This window comes from Dasypus novemcinctus, chromosome 12 (assembly GCF_030445035.2).
Source record: "Dasypus novemcinctus isolate mDasNov1 chromosome 12, mDasNov1.1.hap2, whole genome shotgun sequence".
In the NCBI taxonomy this organism is placed as follows: Eukaryota; Metazoa; Chordata; class Mammalia; order Cingulata; family Dasypodidae; genus Dasypus; species Dasypus novemcinctus.
Genome location: NC_080684.1, coordinates 99,634,889 through 99,659,278, shown reverse-complemented (window position 1 = coordinate 99,659,278; position 24,390 = coordinate 99,634,889). Strand labels below are relative to the sequence as shown.

The window sequence follows — 24,390 nt, the reverse complement described above, 5'->3', positions numbered from 1 at the left end:
TAATATATATATATATAATGTATATATATAATGTATTATCAAAATGTCCTCATAAGGAAAAAAACAGTTCCAGATACTTTTACTAGAGAGTTCTAAAGAGGTAATGTCTGTCTTATACTAATTCTTTCAAAATATGAAAGAGGAAAGAACATTGCCTAATTCATTTTATGAAGTCATAAACCTGATACAAAACCTGACACAAAAATATATTACAGGTAAATTAAATTATAAAACAATATCTCTCTTTAACATAGATCCAAAATCCTCAATAAAATAGTAGCAAATCAAATTCAGTAATATATGAAAAGGATAATGCCTATGACCAAAAACAAGGTTGGCTTAATATTTGAAAATAAATCACTATAATTCATCCTATTAACAGAATAAGGAGGAAATAATATAATCATCTCAATTCATGAAAACATTTGACAGTATTCTACACCAGTCACAATTTTTAAAAATCTAGACAATAGGTTACCAGGGGACTGGGTGGGGATAGGAAATGGGAAATCAAGGCTTAAAATGTACAGGTCCTATTTGGACTAATGGAAATGTTTTGGTAATGGATGGTGGTGATGATAGCACAACAAGGTGAATGCAATTAAGAGCACTGAAATATTTATCCAAATATGATTAAAAGAGGAAATATATACATGGTAACAGAATAATTTTTTAAAAAGTTAAAATACATGAAAAAAAAATCTCAGCAAATTAAGAATAAGAGGGAACTCCCCCCAAGCCAATAAAGGGCATGTGCATAAAATTTACTGCCAACGTAAGTAATGATGAAAAACTGAACACTTTACCCCTCAGATCAACAACAAGGAAAGAATATCTTTTTCACCACTTTTATTCAGCATTGTGTTGATTTAGGTAAGGAAAAGAAATAATCTACAGATTAGAAGGGAAGAAATAAAACTTTCTATTCACAGACATAATTGTGTGGAAAATCCCAAAAAGTCTGCCAAAAAAGAAAGCTACTAGAATTAATAGGTAAGTTTAGCAAGATTGTAAGATAAGAGGTCATCATACAAAATCAATTGTAATAATATATGCACACAATGAACAAGTATTGAAATTAAGTAATTGAAATTGAAATTAAGACAGCAGTACCATTTACAATAGCATCAAAAAACAAAAAAAAATACTTCATAACAATCATACAGGGAAGTGGATATAGCTCAAGGGAGTGGATATGGCTCAAGTGAGTAAGCACCCACCTCCCAAATGGGAGGTCCCAGGTTCAGTTCCTGGTATCTCCTGAAAAAGCAAACAACAAACAAAATAAATGAGGAAACCAGCTTAGGGAAGCCAATGTGGCTCAGTGGTTGAGTACCACCTTCCCACATATGAGATCCCAGGTTCAATTTCTGGCCCCCAGTACTCAAAAACAAAAATGAAACATGCAAGACCTCTACACTGAAAACCACAAAACATTTCTGAAACCAATTAAAGGAGACCTAAATAAATAGAAAGATGCACCATATTCATGGATTGGAAGACTATTGTTAAGATGTCATTTCTCTCCAATTGCACTGTAGACTCAGTGCAATCCCATTCAAAATCAAAATCCCAGAAGGCTTTCTGTAGGGGTAGAAATTGTTAAGGTGAATTTTATATTTATATGGAAATTCAGAGGCTGTAGAATAGCCAAAACAATCTTGGAAATAAAAGACTAAATTTGAAGGAGTCCCTCTACCAGATTCCAAAACTTACAATAAAGTAATAGTAATAAAGACAGTGTGGCATTTTCATAAGGAATGACAAAAAAATCAATGGAGCGGGCTTGAGAGTTTAGAAATAGACCCATAAAATATGTTTAATTGATTTTCAACAAATATGCCAAAGTAATTCAATGGGAAAAGAAAAGTCTTTTCAACAAATAGTGCTGGGGCAACTGGAATAGCCATATGATATCATACCCATAAATGAATTAAAAATTGACTGTAGGCCTGAATGTAAAAGCTAAAATTATAAATCTAGAAAAAATCATAGGAAGACTGTCAAATGACATGGGGATAGGCAAAGATTTCTTTAGGACACAGAAAGCAATAACCATAACAAAACAATTGATAATCCATTACAATTTTAAACTTCTGCTCATCAAAAGACATTAAGAAAGTAAATAGGCAAGCCCAAATTGGGAGAAAATATTCTCAATATGTATATCTGATAAAGGACTTATATCCAAAATATATGAAGGGCTTCTTCAACTAGATAATAAAATGACAACTACCCAGTTTTTTAAAAATGGAAAAAGACTTGAACAGACATTTTATGAAGTAAAATAGACAAGGAGCTAATAAGCACACGAAAAGTGCTCAATGTTATTCATCATTGGGGCAATGCAAGTGAAAAGCACAAAGAAATAGTATCTCGCACTCACTAGAATTTCTAAAATTAAGAAAGACTGACAACGTGAAATATTGGCAAGGATGTAGGTCAGTGAGAATCTCATATGTTGTTAGCAGAAGTACAAAATGGTACAACCACTTTGGGAAAAGGGTTGGCATATTTTTATAAGGTAAAGAAAGCACTTTGTCCTGGAGGAGAGAAAAATCCACATAAGGGTTCCGAGTCTATTAGCAAGGCAACCGAATACAGAGAAGTCCTTTATGATGCTTCTAACAAAGGGGAGTGGAGACATGGCGCCTGTGGGGAAGATAGGCAACATCTAATGCACCCTGCTACAACCCCGCCTGGGGATGGAGACTTTCAAAAGGGTAATCTAATTTGATCCTCAAAACCTATCTTAGGTAGATGTTATCACGCCCATTTTAAGATATGGAAACTGGGTCCCAGGGTCACATAAGTATCAAGTAGTAAAGCTGATATTTAAGCCAGGCTCACACCACTAATAATCTGATCTGTCCTGTTTTTTCATAGACCAGAAAAAAAGCACATTGATGTATAAAAATTTTACATAATGAATTAGTCATCACAACACAAAGCTAAGAGCAGATTTTTTTTTTAATTGGAGAAGTTGTGAGCCTACAAAACAATCATGCATTATGTGCAGAATTCCCATACATCACCCCTCCACCAACACCTTACATTGTTGTGGAACATTTGTTACAGATGATGAAAGAACATGATCAGGCTATTACCACAAACTATAGTCCATAGCATGCACTTGATTTTTTTTTTTCCCGTTAACACACCCTATTATTAACACCATGTGTTAGTATTATACATTTGTTGTAGTTCCCAAGAGAACACTCTCATATTTGTACTGTTAACCACAGTCCATCTTCCATCACATCATTTACTGTATTTTACAGTCCCATGCCTTGTACAAATCTATCTAAAGTATACACTCAGTGGCTCTCACTTTCATCACAGAGTTGTGCAGTCATCATCCCAGTAAATGTTTGAATGTTTTCCTTAGTCCAAAAGATAAAATCCCATACCCCTCTATTATTGACCCTTAGCATTTATATAGTACCCTCTTTGACATTGATTCAAGAATATTGCAATATTGCTGCTAAATATAGCTCATAAGTTATATTAATTATATTTTCCCATGCATCACCATAGTCTTACTACCTTGTCATAGTGACATACATTTATTCTAGTTCATAGAAGAACATTTTTGTATTTGTATTATTAACCACAATCCTCATCCACCTCAGGGTTCACTATGTTCACTATGAATAATCAGTCCCTAGATTATTCTCTAGCTTTCTTTCAATTGACATTTACATTCCTAGACTACCCCTTTCAGCCGCAATCCCATTTATAAACCAGCCGTGTTAGTTATATTCACTATAATGTATAACCATCAGCTCTCTATCCATTCCACACTTTTGCAGTCAAGGTAATTGAAAATTCTACATCCATTAAGCATCAGTACCCCTTCTCAGCCCTCATCCTATCTTTCATAACCTATACTCTCGGTTTTCACTCCATGTATTTGTTCTTTGCATTTAGTTTATATTAGAACATATAATATTTGCCCTTTCATATCTGGCTTATTTGACTTAGCATAATGTTCTCAAGGTTCATCCATATTACAAATATGTGTCCCAATTTCATTTCTTCTTACAGAGGCATAGTATTCCATTATATGTATATACCACATTTTGTTTATTCATTCATTGGTTGATGGACATTTGAGTTGTTTCTGTCTTTTGGCACTTGTAAGTAATGCCACTATGAATATTGGTTTGCAAATGTCTGTTTGCATCACTGTTTTCAGTTCTTTTGGATATTTTCCTGGTAGAAGAATTGCTGGATCATACGACAGTTCTGTAGTTAGCTTCCTGAGGAGCTGCCAAACTGTCTTCCACAGAGGCTACACCATTCTACATTCCCACCAACAGTGAAGTATTCCTATTTCTCCACATCCTTTCCAACACTTGTTGCTTTCTGGTTTGTTTTTTTTGTTTTTGTTTTTTAAATAGCTGTTCTGTGAGGTGTGAAATGATATCTCATTATAGTTTTGATTTTCATTTCCTTAATAGCTAGTGATATTGAACATTTTTTTCATGTGCTCTTTAGCCATTTGTTTTTCCTCTTGGGAGAAATGTCTAAGTCTTTTGCCCATTTTTTTTTTTAAAGATTTATTTATTTATTTAATTTCCCCCCCTCCCGTGGTTGTCTGTTCTTGGTGTCTATTTGCTGCGTCTTGTTTCTTTGTCCGCTTCTGTTGTCGTCAGCGACGCGGGAAGTGTGGGCGGTGCCATTCCTGGGCAGGCTGCTCCCTCTTTTCACGCTGGGCGGCTTTCCTCACGGGCGCACACCTTGCGCGTGGGGCTCCCCCACGCGGGGGACACCCTTGCGTGGCACGGCACTCCTTGCGTGCATCAGCACTGCGCATGGCCAGCTCCACACGGGTCAAGGAGGCCCAGGGTTTGAACCGCGGACCTCCCATATGGTAGACGGACGCCCTAACCACTGGGCCAAAGTCCGTTTCCCCCATTTTTTAATTGAATTGCTTGCCCTTTTGTTGTTGAGCTGTATGATCTCTTTATATAGTGTGGAAATCAAATCCTTATCACATATGTGTGTTCTAAATATTTTCACCCATTGAGTGGGCCACCTTTTCACCTTGACAAAGTCCTCTGAAGCACCAAAAGTGTTTTAAGTTTGAGGTAGTCCCATTTATCCTTTTTTTTTTTTCTTTCATTGCTCATGCTTTCAATGTAAGTTTTAAGAAACCACCACCTACCACCAGGTCTTGAAGATGTTTCCGTACATTTTCTTCTAGGAGTTTTATGGTTCTTACTTTTAAATTTAGGTTTTTGATCCATTTTGAGTTAATTTTTATATAAGGTATGAGGCAAGGGACTGCTTTCTTTCTTTTGAATATGGATATCCAGTTCTCCCAGCACCATTCGTTGAATAGACTGTCCTGCCCCAGCTGAGTGGGTTTCACAACCTTGTCAAAAATCACTTGACCATAGATGTGAGGACCTGTTTCTAAACAATCAATTCAGTTCCATTGGTCTATATGTCTATCTTTATGCCAGTACCATGCTGTTTTTACCACTGTAGCTAGGTAATACGATTTAAAGTCCAGAAGTGAGAATCCTCCAACTTTGGTCTAACTTTTTAAGATGTTTCTGGCTATCGGGTCCCTAACCTTTCCAAATAAATTTGATAATTGGGTTTTACATTTCTTTCAAAAAACTTTTGGAATCATTATATCAATTGAATCAGTATATCAATTTGGGTGGAATGGATATCTTAACAATATTTAGTCTTCCCATTCATGAACATGGAATGTCCTTCCATCTCTTTAGGTTTTTGATTTCTTTTAGTAACACATTGTAGTTTTCTGAATACCAGTGCTTTACATCCTTGGTTAAGTTTATTCCTAAATATTTGATTCTTTTTGTTGCTATTATAAATAGAATTTTTTTCGTGACTTACTCCTCTGTATAGAAATGCTACTGATTTTTGCATATTAATCTTATATACTGCCACTTTGTTGAATTTATTTATTTGGTCTAGTAGCTTTGTTGTAGATTTTTTGGGACTTCCTAGGTATAGGATCATATCATCTGTGAGTAGCAGAATTACTTTTTCCTTTCCAATTTGGACACCTTTTATTTCTTTTTTTTTTTTTTTTTTTGCCTGATTGTTCTAGCTAGAACCTCTAACACTATATTGAACAACAGTGGTGACAGTGGGCACACTTGTCTTGTTCCTGATCTTAATGGGGAAGCTTTCAGTCTTTCACCAATGAGTACAATGTTAGCTGTGGGTTTTTCATATATGCCCTTTATCGTGTTGAGAAGGTTTCCTTCGATTCCTAACTTTTGGGGTATGTTTGTCATGAAAGAATGTTAAGTCAAATGCCTTTTCTGCATCAATCAAGATGACCATGTGATTTTTCTTCTTTGAGTCATTAATGTGGTACATTACTCTGATTGATTTTCTTGTGCTGAACCCCCCTTGCAAGCCTGGGATAAAATCTACTTGATCATTATGAATAAATCTTTTAACGTGTTGTTGGATTCAATTAGTATTTTGTGGGGGATTTTTGCATCTGTAATCAATAGGGAAATGGGTCTGTAGTTTTCTTTTTTTGTAATATCTTTATCTATCTTTGTTATTCAGTGATACTTGCTTCATAGGATGAGTTTGGTAGTGTTCCTTCCTGTTCAAATTTTTCAAAGAGTTTGAGTAAGTTTGGTATTAAATCTTTGAATACTTTGTAGAATTCACCTGTGAAACCATCTAGTCTTGGGCTTTTCATTTTGTGGAGTTGTTTGATGATTTTTTCAATTTCCTTGCTTGCAATTGGTTTGTTTAGGTCTTCTATTTCTTCTAGGGTCAGTGTAGATTGTATGTTCCTAGGAATTTTTCCATCGCATCTACATTGTCTAGTTTGTTGGTATATAATTGTTCAAAATATTCTGTTATGATCTCTTATTTCTGTGGGGTTGGTGGTTAATGTCCCCATTTTCATTTCTGATTTTATTTATTTGCAAATTTCTCTTTTATTCTTTGTCAGTCTGGTTAAAGGCTGTCAATTTTATTGATTGTCTCAAAGAATCAGGTTTTGATTTTGTTGATTCTCTCTATTTTGTTGTTGTTGTTCTCAGTTTCATTTATTTCTGTTCTGATCTTTGTTATTTCATTCCTTCTGCTTGCTTTGGGAATAGTTTGTTGTTCTCTTCTGCTTCCCACAGCTGTGTAGTTAGGTCATTGATTTGAACTCTTCTTTTTTCTTTTTTTTACTTTTTTTTTTTTTTTTTTGAGGTACCTGGATTGACCCCAAGACCACTGAACTATATCTGCTCCCTGAAGAAAATTGTTTTTTCATTTGTTTGTTTGTTTTTTAGGAGGTACTGGACCTCTTACATGAGAAGCAGGAACTTAACCATTTGAGTTTTAGCCACTCTTTCTTTTTTTTAATGTAAGTATTGAGGACTATATCTCAGCAGTCATAGGTTCTGATATGTTATATTCTCATTTTTATTCATCTTGAAGTATTTATCAATTTTTCTTGCAATTTCTTCTTTGACCCACTGATTATTTAACAGTATGAATTTTCCCTTTTTTCTGCATGTTGTTGCCTTCCCGATTCTTTCCATTATGGTCAGAAAATTATTTTTATATTTTCAATCTTTTTAAGTTTATTGAGGTCTGCTTTGTGGCCCAAAATATGGTCTATCCTAGAGAAAGATCCATAAGCACTTGAGAAAAAAATGTATTAATGTATCCTCCTGTTTTGGGGTGCAGTGTTCTGTATATGTCTATAAGGTTTAGTTTGTTTATCGTATTATTTATGCTCTCTTTTTCTTTATTGCTTCTCTGCCCAGATGACTTATCTAATGATGAGAGTGGCGTATGGAAGTCTCCAGCTATTATTGTAGAGATACCTTTTCTCTCTTCAATTTTGCCTCATGTAATTTGGGGCATCCTAATTAGATGCATATACATTTATGATTGTTACTTCCTCCTGGTGAATTGCCCCTTTTGTTAGTATATCATGACCTTCCTTGTCTTTAATAACAGCTTTGCTTTTAATGTCTATTTCATCCACTGTAAATATAGCTACTCCAGCTATTTTTTTGGTTACTTCATGCATGGAATATCTTTTTCCAGCCTTTCATTTTCAGTCTATTTGTATCCTAGTATCTAAGGTGAGTCATTTTAGACAGCATATAGATGGCTTATATTCATTCATATTCAATGTTATTACTGTAGAGACAGTTCTTCACCTATTTTAATCTTTGGGTTTTATCTGTCATATCTTGTTTCCACTACTCCTTTTACTCTTGTATTTATTTTTATTGATATAATCTTCATTTCTAGACTCTCTTCCAAGCTTCTCTTTCTTTTCTTTTCTTTTCTTTTCTTTTCTTTTCTTTTCTTTTCTTTTCTTTTCTTTTCTTTTCTTTTCTTTTCTTTTCTTTTCTTTTCTTTTCAGGCTCTATCACTCCCTTTAGTATTTTCTGCAAAGTAGTTTCTTCATTACACACTCTCTCCATTTCTGTTTAACTGTGATTATTCTAAACTTGCCCTTGTTTTTAAAAGACAGTCTTGCCAGATAAAAGATTCTTGGATGGCACTTTTTCTCTTTCAGTATCTTAAATAGACCATACCTCTGCTTTCTTGCTTTTGTGGTTTCTGATGAGAAATCAACACTTAATCTTACTGGGCATCCCTTGCATGCGATGCTTTTCTCCTGCTGCTCTCAAGATTCTCTGTCTTTGGCATTTGACATTCTGATTAGTATGTGTCTCAGAGTAGGTCTATTCAGGTTTATTAAAATGGGAGTACGTTGTACTTCTTGATCACGTGTATCTGTGTCCTTCAGTAAGGTTGGAAATTTTCTACCATTAATATTTCCTAAAATATTCTTTCTGCCCCTTTTCCCTTCTCTTCTCTTTTTGGGACACCAGTGACATATATATTTGCAAGTCTCTTGCTGTCATTTATTTCCCTGAGACCTGTTCAATTTTTTCCATTCTCTTTAACTCTCTTTTGTATGTTTACTTTCAGAGGCCCTATCTTTAAGCTCACTGATCCTTTCTTCTGCCTCTTCAAATCTGCTGTTATATGCTTCCAGTATATTTTCAATTTCATTTCTTGTGACTTTCATTCCCATAAGAACTGCTATTTTTTCTTTGTATGCCTTCACATTCTTCCTTCTGCTCACCCAGTGTCTCCTTGATGTCCCTAATCTCTTTCACCATCTCATTGAATTTATTACAGAGATTTGTTTGAACATCTACGATTACTTATTTCAACTCCTTTATGTCTTTGGCCTACACCAGAAACACCTGGAGGCTTGTTGAAACCTCAGGGTTTGTGATTCAGTATGTCTGGGATAGGGCCCAATAATTGCATTTCTAACAAATCCCCAGGTGGTACTGCTGCTATTGCTGCTGCTGCTGCTCCAAGGACCATGCTTTGAGAACCACTCTTGTAAAGTTCAATACCAGTATGTTTTAGTCACTCATATATGTACCAAATAACAGCTGCACTATCTTTAAATATATAAAATAACAATCTATAAATATTTGACTCAAATACTGTTTTCTTCTTAGCCTACTTAAAGGTTTTATTAACTCATTCTTTCTACCGAGAGTGAACTCAAACTCTTAATTCTAGAATAGTGTTCTTCATATCAACAGATATATTTTGGGTCCTAAAATCTGAGACTCATCACTGGAAGGAAGTATAGTTCTGCCATCTGATTCCTGGATCTGGCCTGAAACATCCCTTCCACATGGTCATTCAGGCTGCGCATGAGATCCATAAGTATCAAGAAACTTACCATTTCCCAAGCCGGCTCATTTTATGTGTGGACAACCTCTACTACTAGAAAGTTCTCTTTTCTGAATTGAGCTAAAATCTGTTTTTCTGTGACATTCACCTATTTTTTTTTTTCTGGCAAGAAACTGCCTTTATTCTATTAAAAAAATAGGAATTGAAATGCAGTGATAGATTAAGAAAAATAATTTCTTCAAAGATACTTATGTATACAGAAGGATGATGAGATACAAATACTAAATAAATAAACAGGTTAGACTGACAAATTTGTTATCACTTGTAAAATAAGGGTGGTTTTAAAAAAAGTAAATGCAAAACATAGAGTCTCAATTTTACCTGATTCTTTTTTTTTATTGACTTTGTAATAATATTACATTAAAAATATATATATGAGGTCCCATTCAACCCAACCCCCCCACCCCATCTCTCCCCCCCCTCCCCAGCAACACTCGTTCCCATCATCATGACACATCCATTGCATTTGGTAAGTACATCTTTGGGCACCTCTGCACCTCATGGTCAATTTGTCTATTGATCCTACTTCTAACTCTTGTAAAACATGAGAAATGGAAGATATTATCACTAAGGTTTTGTGGCTATATTCAAATCATTGAAGCTGGCCTCTCACCCCTTCTCCCACTATCTCTATTTGGGTAAAGATTAGCAAATCCATCAACCATTCCTTGTCTGATAAGATGTCGAGGCCCCTCACCATCCTGGTTGCCTGCCTTCTAAATTTTATTAATATACCTAGAGTGTAACATAATTCTAGTATAGTAAAAGCTATGCCAGAATATAATAATTCTAATGTAGTGCAATGGTGTGGAAGTATAGCCTAGTAGTTATGCTTTGACATCAAAGAGACTGAATTTGAATCCCATCTCTGTCCCCTTTTTTTTTTATTTCTCTGCCCTTCCCTGCCCCTCCCCCCAGTTGTCTGCTCTCTGTGTCCATTTGCTGCGTGTTCTTCTGTGTCTGCTTGTGTCAGCGGCACCCAGAATCTGTGTCTCTTTTTGTTGCGTCATCTTGCTACGTCAGCTCTCGGTGTGTGCGGCTCCACTCCTGGGCAGGCCGCACTTTTTTCATGCTGGGTGGCTCTCCTTATGGGGTGCACTCCTTGCACATGGGGCTCCCCTACGTGGGGGACACTCCTGCATGGCAGGGCACTCCTTGCGTGCATCTGCACTGCGTGTGGGCCAGCTCACCACATGGGTCAGGAGGCCCTGGGTTTGAACCTTGGACCTCCCATGTGGTAGGCAGATGCCCTATCCATTAGGCCAAATCTGCTTCCCCTATCTCTGCCCCTTTTTAAAACCTTGTGATCTAGGGAAATTTTCTTAGCCACCTTGAAATTCCTTTGCTTCATATTTAAAACGGGGTTATAAACTTACTCCACATGTTATTGTTAAAGGTAGTGTTAAATAAAGAGGATTAAGAATCAGTTATTTGAAAAGAGAGTGGTTAATCCTTAGACTTCTCTTCCTCCTCATCAAACAGGTAAACAGTTGCCCTCCACACCCACTCACACCTACCACCCTCGCAGAAGTCCGAAGGTTTGTTTTTTCGAGAGGGTTAGAGGAGGATCTCTGAAAAGACGCCAGGTACAGTTGAGGGTGTGGGGAGTGTAACAAAAACTACAGGAGGGCTGAGAACCCAGGCCCCCTTTTCCTGTTGGACTGCTATACACTGGCTTTACCCTCTAGGCAAAAAATAGAAAAATGTGTCTCAGGAATTCAACTCTCCTAAGAGGAAAGAACAAAAGATAGTGACATTAGTGGTTTTCCAATAAATGGCCCACCTAAATGACCATACACTGCAGCTCCAAGTCAACAAGTCCCATACTCACGCTCAGAGCTTCCAGTCAACTTTTAAATTTTCATTCTTAATCATAAGCAGACAACTAAGAGTACCAGACTTATGAAAAAATGTCTACTGTGAAACATTGAATTAAAAAACAAAACAAAAGTAAGTAACTTAGAGGTTTAAAAAGAGGAAAACTTTACACCCAGTTCAGAATATAACAATATGACTCAGGACACAAATATATTGAGGCTTTCGTCCCCAACCTGCCTGCTACGATTGGACCATCTTTCAATTCCAAGGATAAAATGTCAGCTAGAGCCTGGCCTCCATTCTTAATTGCACTCGCCTTGTTTTCATCATGTGCTGATGAAAACCGTACTTTCCTTTTCCTGTCCTGCTATTGCATCAACTGAGAATACTCATTTCACCCCACAAAAGTATTTGTAACTGAAACTTTTCCTGAGAACTGGAGATAGGCTGGGAGAGCTTTGAAACAGAAAATAGAAATCTCCTGCCTCTGACCATATTTTTATAGGCGATCCAATCTTGTCCAACGGGGACATGAATATGTAAAACAAAATAATTCAGGAAGATTAAGTCATGTGTGCAAAGTTGGTAAGCACACTTTGAAGTTTTTTTTTTTTAGTAGCCAGTCCAGATTTGGTTGCAAACAGTTTAGAACTGGAGTGCCCCTAATATGTGCCACCTAATGCATAAATGAATGTAAATAGACATTCCAAGGAGAGAGAAAAAAGTTTTGTGGTAAAGAAAGGTGGGAAAACACTTGATAAAATTACTGTAGATTTCTCAGAACTTATAATGTGCTAATGGATGTGATTAATCTCCTAATAGGAGTCACAATATACAGTTACCCAGTCCTGTTTTGACAATGGCGTTCTGTTTCACCAGAACGTCTTTTAACATCTTCCTAAGAACACAGTTTGGGAAAAGTTGATTTAAAATGAAGTCTGAAAAAAGACTTAATGTGATTTTTTCCTGAAAGGAAGTAAAGAGTTTGTCAAATTTTTAATTTTATGGAAAATAAGTGTGCAGTGCTTTTTATTTCACTTTAAGTTTCTTGGTGAAAAAAATAATTATATGTGTGTGCTAAAGTATTCTGGATCTTGGGTGGTTAGATTTCAAGTCTTGCTTACATTTGATCATCTAGAGAAAAATATTAATTTCACTATCTTGTGGGTACTTCTAGTTGGTAGTTCATTTTGTCATAATAGCCTCTTTAGGAAAAAGAAGAACGTACGTTGAAGTTTCTTAGACTTTCTCCTTTAAATGCCAGCTTAAAATGCTGACAGTCAGTAGAATAGAGTTTAATACTTTATTTTTCTGTTCTTTCTGATAAATGTAGTGTAAAAATATGTTGGACAGAGTTTGGGAGTCAGGAGGAATATTGCTAATTCTATTTTAATTTCATTTCCATGGTATTGTTGCAATGCATCTCTATGTTTTCTCTGTTTCCTACTTTGGGTCTATGTAGGCTTATTGTGAATATTTAACATTTAAAACTCTTATGTAGTTAATTTCTGTTGAGACTATCCATATAGGCTTTTTACAGTGTAAAATTATTTTAGCGATTACTTTCATTTGTAGGTTGCGTAACTTTCTCTCTCATTTATACATTTTAGTTTCAACTGTTTCTGAAAGAACATCCTCCTTTTCTACTTTATCTGTGTCATCTCCTGATTCAGCCTCTCCAGAGAAGTCAGTTCATCTCTTACCCCCCATTTTGGCTGGACCCTCCTTCTGGACTTTATCCTGTCAACAGTCTTCTGCCTCCTGTAAAGATAAAGATAAGAAAGCCAAGGTTCATCACCCCTTTGCTCCTAAGGGTCCAATGTCTTCTGATGAAGAAGAAAATGACAACCTCAACCTACTGGAACTTCTTCCAGATAACTCAGATTCAGCTCAAAATAAGACAAGTCATATTTCTAACAGTAATTGGGTAGACTTTCCCACCAAAAATGTAGACCACTTCACCTCTATGTCCTGTTCTAGTTTTCAGACAACCAAAGGCCTACCTAGGGAGCCTGAGGGAAACAATTCCATCAAAGTTCTTTTAGGAGAGGTGAAAAGTGCTATCATCAGATTACATGAAGATCTGAGTATGGTAATCCAAGAGCTCCATGTGATCAGTAGCCATCTGGTAAGCATGAGTGGGAATAGTCAACAAATGAGCACATCTTTGCAGGTTTCCCAGTCTTCTGAAGGTAATTCCAATCAAATCTAATAATCTCAATAGCCATTTTTTTTATAGAACTCAGAGACTTAAGTTAACCTTTTATAGAGTCTCATTACTATCGCCAAAAGGGGTGATGGTTTAATTTTTCCTTGTCAAGTTTTCAAACCAAGAAACTCATTTGGGTAGTTTATTTTTTTAAAGAGGAAAGATGTCACCTTTGATGATATTTTCAGATGTAAATATTAGTTCATTTGAAACTAGGGGAATTTGACTCTTCCACGTTCTGTACTTTACCCCCAGATAATCTCAACATTAGTGAAAGTTGTGGTAAGACCTCAAACTGCAAATGATTATTCCACAGCTTTTGAATAAGTAGACAGTTAAGAAGCCCTTTATTTTTCAACTCTATGGAGCTTCATTGTTAACAAGCCTTTGCCTTAACATATGAGGATTAAGTTTGGTGTATATGTTTCACATGTTCTCTTGCCAAGTTTGAAGTTCTCCAAGCAGAAGGCCACAGATTTTCTTTCCCTTCTTTTGGATGCCACAGTGGATTGGGAGTTAAACTGAGACTAGCAGGGCATGGAACAGGTGTGTTTATTGTTCATGTATATTGCAAAGTGAATTCAAGTGCACTATTATTTTTCCCTTCTGTTTTGGAAAATAAATTTGCTACTTTTCATCTTATTTGTATCTTTTTAACTCATTAAGGCCGCCTTTCAAATAGAAATGCTTCAGTTATTTAGGGGCAAAAGGCTCTAGTTAGGGGATAATAGACCAGTGATTTTCAACCCTGCTACACATTAGAATCATTAGGGAAGGTTGTTTTGTTTTGTTTGAAAGAACAGTATAATAGGCCCCATGTTCCTTCCCATCATTCATCTTCAGCAATTACCAAGTTATGGCTAATCTTGTTTCGTCTATATCCCTCCTTGCTGATTATTTAGAAGAGAAAGGAGAAATCTTAAAAATATACTAATGCCTGGATCCCACCCCCAATAAACTGAAGTTTATTTTCACCAAGGTTAAGAATTAAAAGGGGAAAACGGACTTGGCCCAGTGGTTAGGGCGTCCATCTACCACATGGGAGGTCCGCGGTTCAAACCCCGTGCCTCCTTGACCCGTGTGGAGCTGACCCATGCGCAGTGCTGATGTGCGCAGGGAGTGCCGTGCCATGTAGGAGTGCTGTGCCACGCAGGGGTGTCCCCCGCATAGGGGAGCCCCACACACAGGGAGTGAGCCCCGTAGGGAGAGCCACCAGCGCAAACGCAAGTGCAGCCTGCCCAGGAATGGCGCCGCCCACACTTCCTGTGCCACTGACGACAACAGAAGCGGACAAAGAAACAAGACGCAGCAAACAGACACAGAGAACAGACAACCGGGGGAAGGAGGGGAATTAAATAAATAAATAAATCTTTAAAAAAAAAAAAGAATTAAAGGGGGCTGTCAGTACAAAGACCTTAAAGAGGGGGCTGGGAACCCTCCTTGAGAGTGGCAAGAAGGCTGGTAAAGCTGAAGTGAAGTGAACAAAGGAGAGAATCATAAGATATTTGAGGTAATAGAGAAAAGTATAGGGAGTGATACCTGGTGACAGATTTTTGAAGACTGCTGTTAGTAAGTTTGGCTTTTATTCTGTGAAAGTTAGGACAAGGATTTGGGGTGAAAAATGACAATGTAACATGTTCTACATGATTGCTCTGGCTTCTGGAAATCAAAGACATGGGGTGAGGTAGGTAAGCCAATGAGAAGACTATTGCTCTTATCCAGATAAGAGCTGATGGTGTCTTAAATTAGGGTAGGCATAGAGAAGGTAAATGAGAAGTGATCAATTTGGGGAAGTAGAACCAATGGGATCTGCTAATGGATTGGATAAAATAAATGAAAGGAGTCAAGGATGAATCCAAGGTATTATACTGAATAACTGAAAAGATGAACTTGCCATCAACTGAGTTGGGTTAAATTGCAGATGCAGAAAATTTTGAGTTCATTTTTGGATATGTTAAACTTGGGATGGTTGTTAGATAACCAAGTGAAAATGTCCAGTATGCTATTGGATGAGAGCTGAGTGTGGAGAGAGGTCTAGATTGGACTGGAGACTGGGAATTAGTATTTGGTTGTTATTTTTTTTTTTTTTTGCTTCATTTTTTAAAAATTCACCCCCTTTACAGCTTTTTGCATGCTGTCTGCTCTCTGTGTCCATTTGCTGTGCATTCTTCTGTGTCTGTATTTTTTTATTTCCCCTCCTCCCTTGCAGCTTCCTTGCTGTCTGCTCTCTGTGTCCGTCGTTGCACTCTTCTGTGTTTTTTTTTTTTTGCTTGTCTCCCTTTTTTTGTTGTTGTTGCATCACCTTGCTGAGTCGGCCCTCTATGGCGCTTGTGGGCTGGGCGGCTCTTCACAGCATGCTGGTGAGCCTGCTTCATAAGAAGATCCTGGAACATGAACCCAGGGCCTCCCATATGGTAGACGGGAGCACAACTGATTGAGCCACAGCCACTTTCCAGTGTTTGGTTGTTATTTAAAGCTAGGAGACTGTGAAATCACCAAAGGAGTGAATGTGATAGAGTAGAGAAGCCCTTGGGAATTTCAACATGAAGATATCAGGACGAAGGTGAGGAACAAATGAAGGAGTCTGACAAAGGGCCCACACAGAAGTAAAAACAAACAATTGTGTTTGGTGTTTTGGGAGGCCAAGAATGCCTGACTGTTCTTGCCCCTTTTCCTTGTGCTTTTTAGAAGCAGCTTGTCAAGTTCCTTTCAAAGGTCTTATTATTTTGATCAAAATTTCATTAAATCTATTAATCAATTTAGGAGAAATTGACATTTTTACAAATTTAGTCTTCTAATCCATGAACATGGTATATATCTATATTTATATAGGTCTTCTTTTAATGTTTCTCCATAAACTCTTAATTTCCCTCCTAGAGGCCTTCTCTTTCTTTCTTAAACATTAAATCTTTATTAAAGACTTAAATTCTTGATTTTTTAATATTATTGTAAATGCTCTCTTTTGCCATTTTTAAATTTTGGAGCAGAACATATGAATGAATAGTATAATGAACATCCATATGCCCTTTACTTAGATTCATCTGTTAACATTTTACCACATTTGCTTTATCTCTCTTTTGCTAAACATGTTTATATACACATTAAATAGATAGAAATATATGTATGGATAGACACATGTTTTGCTGAACTATTTGCAAATAAGGTGCAGACATTGTGGCATTTCACTCCAAAATACTCACATGTGTATCACATGAATAAGGATAATTTTTTCCAACCCACTTTCCAGTTAACCAATTTTCTCTTCAGCTGTGTCTAATCTTTTGTTAAATATTCCCTTTGGTTTTCTTAAATTCAGTTACTGTATTTTTAATTTCTAGAATTCTACTTTGTTCTTTCAAAATCTATTGTATTACTTTTCATAAATTATTTTTCTTGCAGATATTTTCAAGCTTATCTTTATTAGTAATAGTAAACTAGTATAGAATTCTTACTAGTAAAAATGGCAAATATAGTGGAGTGGGTGTAACTCAGTGTTGAGCACATGCTTCATGTGTATGAGGTCCCAGGTTCAAACCTCCTTAAGAAAAAGGATGAGGGGAGTGGACTGACTCAGGCAGTTGGGCACCCACCTCCCAGATGGGAGATCCTGGATTCAGTTCCCAGTGCCTCCTAAAAGAAGAAATGAGGAGACAATGAGCAAAAACAACAAGCAAACAGACAAGGAAGCTATCTTGGGGGGGGAGGGGGAGGTGGAAGAACCTTCTGTGTGTCAGGCAATGTATCAGGGATCAAAAAAAAATCAACAAAAAAATGATCCTTAGAATTCTTTAAAAAAAGAAAGGTAACTATTGCAAGATGTTAATAGATAATAGTGTAGTACATGGGAACTTGTGTTTTATGCATAATTTTTGTATAAACATTTACTTCTCTAATAATAAATGATAAATACATTAGAAAGTATTCTTACTAGTAAAATAGTTTAATGTATTATGCTATAAGTTTTCTGATACATAGCTGCATTCTACAAGTTTCAAAAATTGATATAATTCACATACCATAAAATTCACCATTTTTTTAACAAATAAATTCTATTGCTACATATTAATAAAGAATTCACTGTTTTAAATTATACAATTCAGTCATGTTTAGAGTAGTAACAAGGTCGAGCAACCATCACCATTATCTAATTCCAGAACATTTCCTCACCCCAGAAAGAAATCCCATATGCATTAGCAGTCACTTCCCATTTCCCCCTCCCCCCAAGCCTCTGACAACCACTAAACTACTTTAGGTCTCCATAAATTTGCCTGTTCTGGATATTTTCATATAATATGTGGTTTTTTGTGTCCTTCATGTGGCATAATGTTTTTCTTTTGTTTTGTTTTGTTATACCGGGGCCAGGGATTGAACCCAGGACTTCACTGTTGGAAGCCAGCACTCAACCACTGAGCCACATCGGCTTCCCTGAATTGTTTTTTTCATCTATTTGTTTGTTGTTTGTTTTTTTGTTGTTGTTTTTAGGAGGCACTGGTAACCAAACCCGGGACCTCTCATGTGGGAAGCAGGTACTTAACTGCCTGAGCTACATCCGCTCCCTGTTTTTGAGATGCATCTGTGTTGGAGCATATATCAGTATACTACATATGAAGTTATTTGTTTTATAGCTGAATAATATTCCATGGTATATACATACCATATTTTGTTGATCCATTTATCACTTATTAGCCATTATGAATAATGCTACTATAAACATTTGTGTAAACATTGTTTTCAGTTCTCTTGAGTGTATATACCCAGTAGTGGAATTACTGGGTCTTATGGTAACTCAAGTGTTTAACTTTTTGACAAACTGCCAAACTAATTTCCAAAGTAACTGCACCATTTTACCACAAATTTTGATATGTAATACTTCCATTGTCGTTGTATTCAAAATATGATCTAATTCCTATCATGAAGAAGTATAGAAGTGCATTTCCTAATATCTAAGCATATTGTACTCTGTCTCTGATAGTTCTAACATCTGAAGATTTTGCAGGTCTATGTTTGTTATCTCTTGCTTATGCTAGTTTGTACTGGTTATGTTGTCTTGTGTGCCTGATTATCTTTGGCTATGTACTGATCATGACACTTGAAAAAATTATCTGTGTAAAGAATAGAAGAGCTTTTTTTTTTTTTTTGCTTCTGCCAAGTGCTGGATAAACCAGCATAATCATAATGGCTAAGTAAATCAAGTTCATGGTTTGACACCCTCTAGAATATCCAGGTTAATTTCAGACTTAAATTCCTGGTTCATTCTCTCTGTATGATCTCTGGGTTCCAGTTTGTTGTAAGGAGGCTCTCTTGTTAGACTTCCCACCTAGTGTGAGCTGATTTCTGTTCCTCTGTCCTTTCAAAACCATCTAAACAATAGTTGGAATTTGCTAGATTCAGTAAATACCTTGAGAGAAAAGTGGATTCTGTGATCATTTAGCTCTGTCTTTTTAGTACCTACTTTTCATAGGTATAAAGGGATACATGGGGAGCAAAATCAGTTATGGTTCCTGTCCTTACAGCACTCGAGTTCTCAAGTTCTAGAGGAATTAGATAGATTAATCAATTTAATTTTTAAAATGGTCTGGGAAAGCGTATTTAGGTCAGGGAGTTCAGGGAAGGTTTGTCTAAGGAAGTAACTTTTGAGCTGAGGTATGTGTGATAGAATAATTGAAATAAAGGCCCTTGATGACATGCTGAGAAAATAAATGTCTTTATGAAATAATATAGAACATAAAATAAGAATGAACTCTCAAGGACATCTCCTTGGTTGGTTTTTTGCATACATCAGGGAGCTCCACCAATGGATTCTTAGGGGTAGTAGGGTACAGTATCTCTTTTTTGTACTGGCTATATTTATTAGTTTTTCTTTGCTAAAAGTGCAAGGAAAAAAATGTAAACCTCCAGAGATACAGCACTCCCCTAGCCCCTGTCACCAAAATGTGCTACATCAGGAATCTTGAAATTTCCTCAGAGAAACCCCATGAATAACTGAGGCAGCTAAAACTATCCTTCAAAGAAAATACCTGCTTACTGCATACATGTAGTAACTTCAGATTTTACCTAGGTTTTATACAGCTCATGTGTTTTGTTAATTAGTATAATTAACAAGCACTTATTTAAGTTTCTATTTAACCAATTACATTATTTTAATAGAACAAAAGTGGCTTAAATTAAGAGTGTGTATATATTGATTGACTGCAATTATCTCAGATTAAAAATACTAGTAAGATGTTATTCTTGTAAGTATTTCACTTGGAACTTGAGGATCCTATTATAAGGCAGTTATAACATGTTTTACAGTCATTTTACTTACTGTCAAATGAATCAAGTTCCTTGTTAAATATTTAAGCATCTATCATGAGTAGGCAATTTGCTAGACATTGGGATACAGTAGTGAGCAAGATGAATGGGGTCTCTGTCTTCAGAGTTACAGTTGGATGGGAGTACAGGCAAATAAATGGGTGATTACAGTGTAATGTGTTAGTACTCTGGACTTGGGAAGCACCAAATAATATAGGAGGGCCTGATAAAAAGGGTCAGCAAACTCTGATGGGAGGGCCAGGGCAGGCTTCCTGAAGGAAATATTGTCCAGACTGAAATCCTGAAGCATTAGCAGGAGTTACTCAAAGGAAAGGACAATGGCACAGGGGCAGAGAGAGAATGCTGTAGGCAAAATGAACAGCATGTCCAAAAGCTAGGAGCAAGTGAAAACTTAGTGAGTTTGAGGATAGGATGTACAAAATTGATGTGTCAGAAATTGGAACACTTTGGTTTCAGACTTCATGCAATAACAGGGTAGGTAATGGCTAGATAGTATTAGAGTGAATAAAAGAAAAAGACCGGGAAGTGGCTTTGGCTCAACGCATAGGGTGTCCGTCTACCACATGGGAGGTCCAGGGTTCAAACCCAGAGCCTCCTGACCCATGTGGTGAACTGGCCCACACGCAGTGCCGATGCATGCAAGGAGTGCCACACCATGCAGGGGTGTCCCCTGCAAAGGGAAGCCCATGTGCAAGGAGTGCACCCCATAAGGAGAGCCGCCCCGCGCAAAAAAAGCACAGCCTGCCCAGGAGTGGTGTCGCACACATGGAGAGCTGACACAGTAAGATGACACAATGAAAAGACACAGATTCCTGGTACTACTGACAAGAATGCAAGTGGACACAGAAGAACACACAGTGAATGGACACAAGGGGGTTTGAGGGGAGAGAAATAAATAAATAATAAATCTTTAAAAAAAGAAAATAGAAAGAAAAAGACCAATGACAGAGTACCAGAAATGTATTGGCTTTTATAAAGGGGATTTATTTGGGGTAAAATCTTACAGTTCTGAGGCCATGAAATGTCCAAATCAGGGCAACATCAAATATACTTTCTCACCAAAGCCAGCTGCTACCTGGTAAAGCAAGATGGCTGTTGATCTCTGCCTTCCCCCTCTAGAATCTGCCATCTCCCGGGACTCAGCTGTGGGCAGCCAGGCATAAGGCTTGTGTCTTTCCAGGCCTCTTCTCTCAGTCTCTTGGACTTCTCTCCCCTTCTGCAGCTGGACAGACAGAGTCCTTTCACACAGCAGGATGAAAAATGGCAGCTTCCTTTATCAGTGTGTGTCTGTTTCTCAGTCTGTGTTTCTGTTTATATCAGACTCAGCAAAAGGGTGGAGACTCAACCTGAGTCACGCCTAACTGACATAGTCCAATCAAAACAGTTTCATACCCACAGAAATGGATTAGTTCAAAAAACATAATCTTGGGAAACGGACTTGGCCCAGTGGTTAGGGCGTCCGTCTACCACATGGGAGGTCCGCGGTTCAAACCCCGGGCCTCCTTGACCCGTGGAGCTGGCCCATGCGCAGTGCTGATGCATGCAAGGAGTGCTGTGCCACGCAGGGGTGTCCCTCACGTAGGGGAGCCCCACACACAAGGAGTGCACCCGTAAGGAGAGCCGCCCAGCGCGAAAGAAAGTGCAGCCTGCCCAGGAATGGCGCCACCCACACTTTCCGTGCAGCTGACGACAACAGAAGCGGACAAAGAAACAAGACGCAGCAAACAGACACAGAGAACCGACAACCGGGGGAGGGGGGGGAATTAAATAAATAAATAAATCTTTAAAAAACAAACAAACAAAAAAAAAACCACCACATAATCTTCTCTTTTGGGGTTCCATAAAAGAATGTCAAACTGCCACAACAGGTAAATGGATTGTTTTGAAAGTGATGTGTCATAGAAACTGGGTGTTAAAGAATTTCCAAAATCCATTCAAAATTGATAAAAATAGACTCTAAATGGAATTTCTGGAAAGATCTCAGTGATTGATCTTCTTACCAGACAAGTTTACTGACAGTGTGTATTAGTCAGTGAAAGGGGTGCTGATGTAAAATACCAGAAATCTGTTGGCATTTATAGAGGGTATTTATTTGGGGGTAGAAGCTTATAGTCACAAGGCCACAAAGTGTAAGTTACTTCCCTCACCAAAGTCTGTTGCCATGAGTTGGAGCAAGATGGCTGCCAATGTCTGCAAGGGTTCAGGCTTCCTCTTCCTCTTAAGGTTCCCTGATCCCAGCTTCTTCCATTATCAGCTGTTGTCTGGGATGAGTCTCATCTTTCTCCCAGGGCTTGGCTTGTTCCTCTCCGGGCTCAGCTGCTTTGTTTGCTCCACAAGTTTCGCTGTAGACTCTCAGGCTCTCTCTCTTCCCAGGGCCTCTGCTGTGTCTATGGAGCCATCTCTATTCCTCTGTGTTCTTCTCCTGTGTGTTAACTTCATAATCAATACCAAACTGCTACACAGTGGTTTGCCCCTGGATGTGAGAGGAGTTTCTTCTTTCCTGTACATTCATTATATTCAGTAACTGATTTCTAGGTTATAATTTATTTTCAATGGCATGGATTGTGAGATGTAATAAGAAAGGGTTTAGATGTGTGAAACTGAGAGATTTTTATTTCTTGCAGAACACCAAGTAATCTGAGGATGCCAAGCATATTATTGTTATGCCCAAATATCTGTGCCACCTTTTATCAGCAGACCAGTTTAGAAAAGAATAAATTGGCTTGGAAGAATCTAGGTTTTCAAGATAATTTTGTTTGGTATTTTCAAATACTGTTTTCTCATTGATGGTGCAGAAAGTTCTCAAAGAGATGGTAATTATTGCAGAATTATGGCTTCAGGCATTCGTAGCTATTCAAACAGTAAAATTCCATTATAAGACATCACAATATATGTGTTCAATTATGCTGCAATTGAGAACTTGCTCCTAGAGCTTATACTGCACCTTTTTTTTTTTATAACTCAGAACATCTATTGCATGGAGGAGGAGACATCTTGGAATGCTAATCACAAGAGACAAAGATAAAGGGGGTACCATTGTATTAGAGATGACAGATGCTCACAGAAAGGCCAAATCATTAAATTACCCATATTCTTCTTGCCCAGTATCCTATTGGGTCTATGTAGGATTCTCAAACCAATTACACAATCAGAAGTTTAATCAATTTTATATTAACTTTTCTGTTCTTATCTAATGGCTCATTTAACTGAAGAGCTCTTAGCACATCACACAGGTGCTAAGAGCACTGATTAGCAAAACAGATAAGTTTATCCAATTGGCGTAAAGTAAGCATTATTATTATTACAGTCACTGATTGTCAATCCTCTTTAGTCAACACTGAGGCAGAGATAAGAGTATATGTAAAGTGTACTTTTAAGTACACGTAAAATTCATGTTGCTCCTCAGCTTCAAATAATTGGGAGGACCTGAATCAGAATCTAGTAAGGTGAGCGCCTGCCCTTTGTGCCCCCACACAGACGTTTTCAGGATTTAGAAAGCATTCTAATTGATTTGGAAAACTACCTCCTCTCAGATAGAGCTAGAAAGCTAAGCTATTGGCATCTCAGAAAAATCTAACCTTCAAAATTAGAGACCCAGGTAGACAGAAAGGTGTTACAGCGGGAACCCGGAAGGCCAGCAGCAGCCATGTCAGTTATTCGCTCTCATGTCCTGATGACTGCTGTCGGGCAGCGACCTCACAGTACAGCAGGAAGGCAAAGATTATATAGGGCTAGACAGCACAGAGGGGGTCTAGCTAATGCACAGAGCAGCTTGAGGGTGGATATAGCCTAGTAAATGATTAACAGTGAGTACTGCATCCAGGGGGAATCATGTGGCTTCCCAGAACAGTAAATCATATTTTCGAGCACTTAACATTCCTCTGAAGCAGACTGTGATTGCTAAATCAGCGTTAAGCTCTCTCCTGCTGAGAGAGAGTGGGCCACCAGCCTATGTGGCCTTCCCCCTCCCAGCCCTTCTCCCTTCAGGATATGGAAAGGGCCTTCCTTCTAGATACCCTATAGGAGGAGATAGATGGCACACAGAAAGCACAGTAAATAAGTGGATTATATAGTATTGAAGCAGGTTAGTAAGATAGGGAATTCATAGATGGATCTGGAACCTGGCAGAGAATCCATGTGGACATCACTAACCCCCAAGATGGCTGCTGGAAAACCCCCACCCCCAAGATTTTGCTATCCAGAGCAAAGACTTCTTCTGGAAGCAAAGAAAAGCCCCAGATGTTCCCTAGGGACTTTATCATTGGGTCCTCATGGGGGAATTGATGGGCAACAAGAGATAT

General features: G+C 37.6%; 1 protein-coding gene across 1 annotated transcript in view; it reads left to right on the top strand.

Moving 5' to 3' along the window:
- The window catches only part of ENTHD1 (ENTH domain containing 1), a 147,505-nt gene extending 133,089 nt beyond the window's left edge, over positions 1–14,416 (top strand). Inside the window, exon 7 of the mRNA XM_004447832.3 lies at positions 13,176–14,416. Coding sequence (XP_004447889.1) covers positions 13,176–13,777 — 602 coding nt within the window. The 3' untranslated portion in view covers positions 13,778–14,416. The remainder of the gene's footprint in view (positions 1–13,175) is intronic.
- The last annotated feature ends 9,974 nt before the right edge of the window (positions 14,417–24,390 follow it).